Source organism: Cebus imitator, unplaced genomic scaffold, assembly GCF_001604975.1.
Source record: "Cebus imitator isolate Cc_AM_T3 unplaced genomic scaffold, Cebus_imitator-1.0 Scaffold240, whole genome shotgun sequence".
Classification (NCBI taxonomy): Eukaryota; Metazoa; Chordata; class Mammalia; order Primates; family Cebidae; genus Cebus; species Cebus imitator.
In genome coordinates this window covers 450,614-456,338 of record NW_016107555.1, presented here as the reverse complement: position 1 = coordinate 456,338, position 5,725 = coordinate 450,614, and the positions used below count along the sequence as shown (strand labels likewise).

The window sequence follows — 5,725 nt, the reverse complement described above, 5'->3', positions numbered from 1 at the left end:
AAAAAAAAATTAGCTGGGAGTGGTGGCGGGCACCTGTAATCTCAGCTATTTGGGAGGCTGAAGCAGGGAGAATTGCTTGAACCCAGGAGGCAGAGGTTGCAGTGAGCCAAGATTAGACCACTGCACTCCAGCCTAAGCCGCAGAGTAAGACTCCATCTCAAAAAAACAAAAGAAAGCAGGCATTAGCCACCTATGTAGCAGATGGAAATAAACCCAAGCTGGCAGTTTGCCTCCTAGAAACATACTGAATGCAGCTGGGCACAGTGGCTCGTGTCTGTAAACCCAGCATTCTGGGAGTCCAAGGCAGGAGAATCACTACCTCCAGACCAGCCCAGGCAACATAGTAAGAACCTGTCTCTACAAAAAATAAAATTACAGCCAAACGAAGTGGCTCACACCTGTAATCCCAGCACTTTGGGACGCCAAGACAAGGTGGGTCACTTGAGCCCAGGAGTTTGAGACCAACCTGGGCAACATGGCGAAACCCCATATCTACTAAAAATACAAAAATTAGCTAGGCATGGTGGCGGGCCTATAGTCCCAGCTACTTGGAAGACTGAGGTGGGAGGATCACTTCAGCACAGAAGACAGAGAGTACAGTGAGCTGAGATCGCGCCACTGCACTCAGCCTGGGCAACAGAGCGAGACCTGTCTCAAAAACAAACAAAAAAGCTGGATTCTTCGATTCTGAGCTTCGTGGAATAAAATATAAACAAGACCTGAAGTTTGAGCAGCACAGCAGCTCTACTCCAGTCCTGCCCTCTTCTCCTAAAGTAAAAAAAAAAAAAAAAAAAAACAAACCCCCTCTCTTCACCTACACAAAGTTGTAGCCATGAGTCCCTGAAGACACTAATACATGTTGCCAACAGGCAGGAAGCTTCAAGAAAGGCAGAGTGTGCACCCTGAGTCCAGCCACCGGGTTGAACCCCAAGCTTCACCACTAATTAGTGGGTGACCTAAGGCAAAGTTTTCCCTCTCTATGTCTCAGTTTCCTCATCTTATAAACTGGGGGTAAAAAATGGCACCTGCCTCATAGCATTACAAAGGTCAAGAATAGTGTCCACCCACAGTAAACAGTCAATAACTACAGACTCTAATTAAGAGCAAGCAGCCACCCACGGTGGCTCATGCTTGTAATCCTAGCACTTTGGGAGGCTGAGGCAGGCAGATCATGAGGTCAGGAGTTCAAGACCAACCTGGCCAACACAGTGAAACCCCCGTCTCTACTAAAAATACAATTAGCTGGGCATAATGGTGTGCGTGTGTAATCCCAGCTACTCGGGAGGGGAGGCAGAGGTTGCAGTGAGCCGAGATCACACTACTGCACTTCAGCCTGGGCAACAGAGTGACACTCTGTCTCAAAAAAATAAAAACGAGCAAGCTGATATCACAGACTTTTTTTGTAAATAAACTTTGAAAGTTTACTAAATCGGCCGGATATGGTGGCTGACGCCTGTAATTCCAGCACTTTAAAAGGCAGAGGTGGGCAGATCACCTGAGGTCAGGAATTCGAGACCGGCCTGGCCAACAAGGTAAAACTGTCTCTACCAAAAATACAAAAAAAAAAAAAAAAAAATTAGCTGGCACGGTGGCGCACACCTGTGATCCCAGCTACTTGGGAGGCTGAGGCAGAAGAATCTTTTGAACCCAGGAGGCGGAGTTTACACCACTGCACTCCAGCCTAGGCAACAGAGGAAGATTCCATTCCCAAAAAGAAAGTTTACTAAGCCATTTTCTAGACAGCCCAGCATTTTCTACCAGTTTTAGAACCATTTCCCTAGCTAATCCAAACTCCCAAGAAACAGATTTCTGCCAGACTAGTGACGAGGTCATCACAAGCAGCCCCTTCCAAATCTGCTGACCCACTGACCAGTCAGAAGCCCACAGATTTTCAGTCTGTGAAACTACCCATCAAGAAAGGTCTCAGAAGCTCAGAAGATTACCTCCTTCGGATAAGGGATATAGCCAGCATAGGCCAAGACAAAGGTGCAGAATTTGTTGAAGTCTTCCACAGTCCTGCGCCTCTTGCAACTGGGGGAGTATTCCTATTACGGGGAGAGAAAAGGGAATGTTTGCAGAAGAAGGTTCTAGGTGGAATCACAGAAACAAAAGTAAGCTGGAACTTTTGCAGTCAACCATTCAAAAAATACTGTTAGACTTACACAGTCCACAAACAAGATAAATTCAGGTCAAGAAATAACACCATTTAGAAAGCAGAAAGAGGAGTATTAAGACGTTATGCCAAGAATGCTGGAGTATCAGCTGGGAGATAAAAACTTATACAAAAGTCTATTTCTTTGCACTGGTGATATTTTCTGACTTTTATCTATTAGTGTCCACAGGCCTATCAAGAAGAGCTCTAATAACTGCTTTTTTGCTACAGATTTTCCATTCTGAATTCGAACTCCTGCAGCAGCCGTAACTGATGTATGTTAAGTGATTTCAAAAATCAACGACTCGCCTGCCGAGGAGGCTCATGGCACTTTGGGAGGCCGAGATGGGCGGATCACCTGAGGTCAGGAGTCCGAGGCCAGCCTGACCAACAAGGTGAAACTCCGTCTCTACTAAAAATACAAAAATTACCCGGGAGTGGTGGTGCACCCCTGTAATCCCAGCTCCTCAGAAGACTGAAGCAAGAGAATCAGTTAAACACTGATGACAGAGGTTGCAGGGAACCGAGATCTGGTCACTGCACTCCAGCCTGGAGAACAAAAAAAAAAAAGAATCAACCACTCATTCTCCAGAGCTCCTGAGGCCCGGACCCTGGAGCTGAATCTTGGCTGATCCTGACCAGCTAGGGCCACTGAGGACCCCTCTCTCCTACTCAGGGGGTTTCCTCCACTCCCCTAGCAGTCCGGGTGCCAGGCACTCAAATGTCTCAACTCACAATAAACGAGAAACCTTACTGCGAAACTTAGTCCCACATTTAAATGGCACAGTGGAGGTTTTTGCTAGAGGGTTCCAGCCCCATTCAATTGGAAACACCCATCACAAGAAGAGATTTTCTCCCGAGAGAGCAGCACGAGGAGACGGAGCTCTTATTTGCTCCTAAGCAAAACAAGTGTGCTGTATTGCTGTTTATTCGCCCAGCACGTTCCCTGAGGTTCCTTTCAGTGCCCTGTCCGACCCACCCCCATCCTTCCTGGAGAGGTGTTGTTACAGTTCCAGCGCCCGGGGCCGCCGCTCTGCTGGGGGAAAGCCGGGGGGAAATGGGGGGGTGGGCAGGGGTCTCGAGCAATCCCTCAATCCCTCTCGCCGCCAAGAGCAAGCATGCGGCCCGCGGGTTAGCTTTGAGGGAGTCAATACTCTTTGTAAATTACTTTTTCCACCTGGTTCGAGCAAATCTCCTCCTCTTCCAACCCCTCAGACCCCAGGGCCGAGGAGAGGAGCGGAGGCAAAGATCATTGGTGCCCGCGCTCCCCGCACTGGCGAGCCTGCCCAGCTTCGGGAACCGCGGGCCGCCACTCGGGCCTCCAACTCCCGGGAAGAACTTTTCTTTCAGCGGAGAACCAGCAGAAGTGGGTCAGGAACCCGGAGGCCGAGTGGAGAACGACCACGGCCTCGAGCCACGGCGCACTGGGGGTACCAGCGCGCGGGGATTGGGGGGGCTCCACGCCGCCCCCACCCGGCCCACGCCGCCCGCCCGCCTCCTCGGAAAGCAGATGGCGGGGTGGCCCCCACCCACCCTCCCGCGCGGCAGCCGCCCCCTACGACACTCGGCCCCGGAAGATGCAGATCCCATCCCGCGAGGATGTGGGGGGGGGGACGCCAGGCAGGATTCGGGGGGGTCCCAGGCCAGGGAACCCCCTGCGAACCCCCGGGGCGGCAGCGACACCAGCGGGCTCCAGCGCCGCCTCCCCTCCCCCACCCGCCAGCGGTCGCCGGACCCGCACCCCCGACACCGACGCGCCTCCGCTGGGGGAGGGGGCCACGCGGGGTAGGGGGGTGGCCGGGAGCCCTGAAGGCCGATCCCCGGAAGGAGGGGGAGAAAGCCGGGGCGGAGCCAGCAGAGCCCGAGGGCGGGGGGCGGAGGACGGGGGGCAGGGGCCCGGAGGAGGAGACCAGCGCGCCGGGGGGCGGTGGGGGGGGGCAAGACTTGGGTCCCCAAAGCGGGAGGGGCCCCCAAGAGCCGTAGGAGGCGGGGGCCGATCGGGCTGCGCGCGGAGTCAGGGGGCGGGGCGCGGGCCACCGGGCCCGGGGGATCAGGAGAGCTGCGGGGGGCCGCAGGAGCCGAGCCCGGTGCGAGAGGGGCCGCAAAGTCCCCGAGAGCTGCGGGAGGATGGGGCGGGCGCGGCTCAGACCGCGTCCCGGGGGGCGGGGAAAGAGTAAGCAGGCCGGCCGGGAGGCGCTGGGGGCGCCGGCAGGTCCCGGGGCGACCCGAGGCCGGAGGGGAGCGGCCCCGAAAAGAGGGATGGGCGCAACGGCCCCAGGAAAAGGGCGCGGGGAGGACGTGGAGGTCCGCGGAAGGGACGCGGAGGCGAGGCCCGGCGGGGAGGACCGAGCGCGGGCCCGGGCAGGGGGCGGGGGTTGGGCTCCCGGGGAGGCCGTCGAGGGGAAAGCGGGGGAGGGGGAGGGCGGCGCTCGGGGTGACCGGGGTCCGGCTGCCTGAGGAGCGCAGGATCGCGCAGGGGGTGGTCGGGGGCGATTCGGACGTAGCTTCACTCACCTCCGGGTGGAAGGCGGCGGCGCAAGAGTCAGAGTCCATGTTCCGGGCGAGGGGCGGCGGCTCCGAGAGTACAGGGGCTGGGATGCGGGAGCGGGGCCGTCCGGGACTGGGGGTTCGGGCGGCTGCGCAGGGCGAGGGCGGACCCGGGGGGGGGGTCGCCCGGGCTGGAGGTGATGGGGGGCTCGGGGCGTCGCGTCTCTGGTTCTGTGATCCCGGACTGGCGGTTCCGCCACCGAGCGGAGTGCGCGATGCAGCTCCCGCGGCGGCAGAGGCGGGAGAGTCGCTGCGGGGGGCGGCGGCGGCGGCAGCGGCAGCGAGCGGGAACCCGACCGGCTCCCCGACCTGACGCCCAGTTCGGCTCGTGTCTCGGGAGGGAGGGCGGGAGAGCCGTGAAGGCTGTCGGGAAATGTAGTCTGGGTGACGACTGGAAGCCGGCGGCGAGAGGGCGGAGCGTGGGGGCGGGCGCAGTGCCTTGTGGGAGTCGTAGTCCACGGCCTCACCAGTGCTGCGCACAAAAACACCCTTGAGGACTCCAACCCCCAAGAGGCTTCGCGGCAGCGGCCCGGTGTGGGGAGGCGGGTCTTCTGGACTCCAGGCCGCGGGAGCGGGGGAGGTGCGGGGGCCAGCGCCGGCTCGGCCGCGGGGGGAGGGGCAGTGTGAGCGGTAGCGCCTCGGTCTCAGCGGGGGCGGGGGCGGGGGTCCCTGCGGCGGTGGGGGCGGGGCTGACGGTCCGAGTAGCGAAGGGCGGCAGCGGCTGGCACCTCCCCTTCCTCCTCTCCTGCTTGGGGTTCGAGCCCCTTTGTGGGGCGGGGGTCCCGGAGGTCCGGCCTGGAGTGGGGGCGGCGGGGGCGGGGATGTGACGTCGCGGCCTCCCGGGGCACCGCTCACCACTCCCGGCTGAGGGCGGAGTCGCCGCCCGGGCCCCCGCGCCAGGCCGGGCGGAGCGAACTTGTTTTCGCGAGTGCTGTTTTCGCGCTGCTCCCTGCTCCGGGCCCGCGGGGCCGGGGCTGGACCGGGCTCTTCTGTAGGCGTCTGCGGGATTCACTCGTGGGGGCCGGG

General features: G+C 59.4%; 1 protein-coding gene across 1 annotated transcript in view; it reads right to left on the bottom strand.

Moving 5' to 3' along the window:
• Positions 1-5,069, bottom strand: part of PHF13 (PHD finger protein 13) — an 11,809-nt gene extending 6,740 nt beyond the window's left edge. Inside the window, exons 1-2 of the mRNA XM_017498315.2 lie at positions 4,667-5,069; positions 1,944-2,045 (exon numbers count right to left, since the gene is read on the bottom strand). Coding sequence (XP_017353804.1) covers positions 1,944-2,045; positions 4,667-4,705 — 141 coding nt within the window. The 5' untranslated portion in view covers positions 4,706-5,069. The remainder of the gene's footprint in view (positions 1-1,943; positions 2,046-4,666) is intronic.
• Positions 5,070-5,725: the final 656 nt, after the last annotated feature.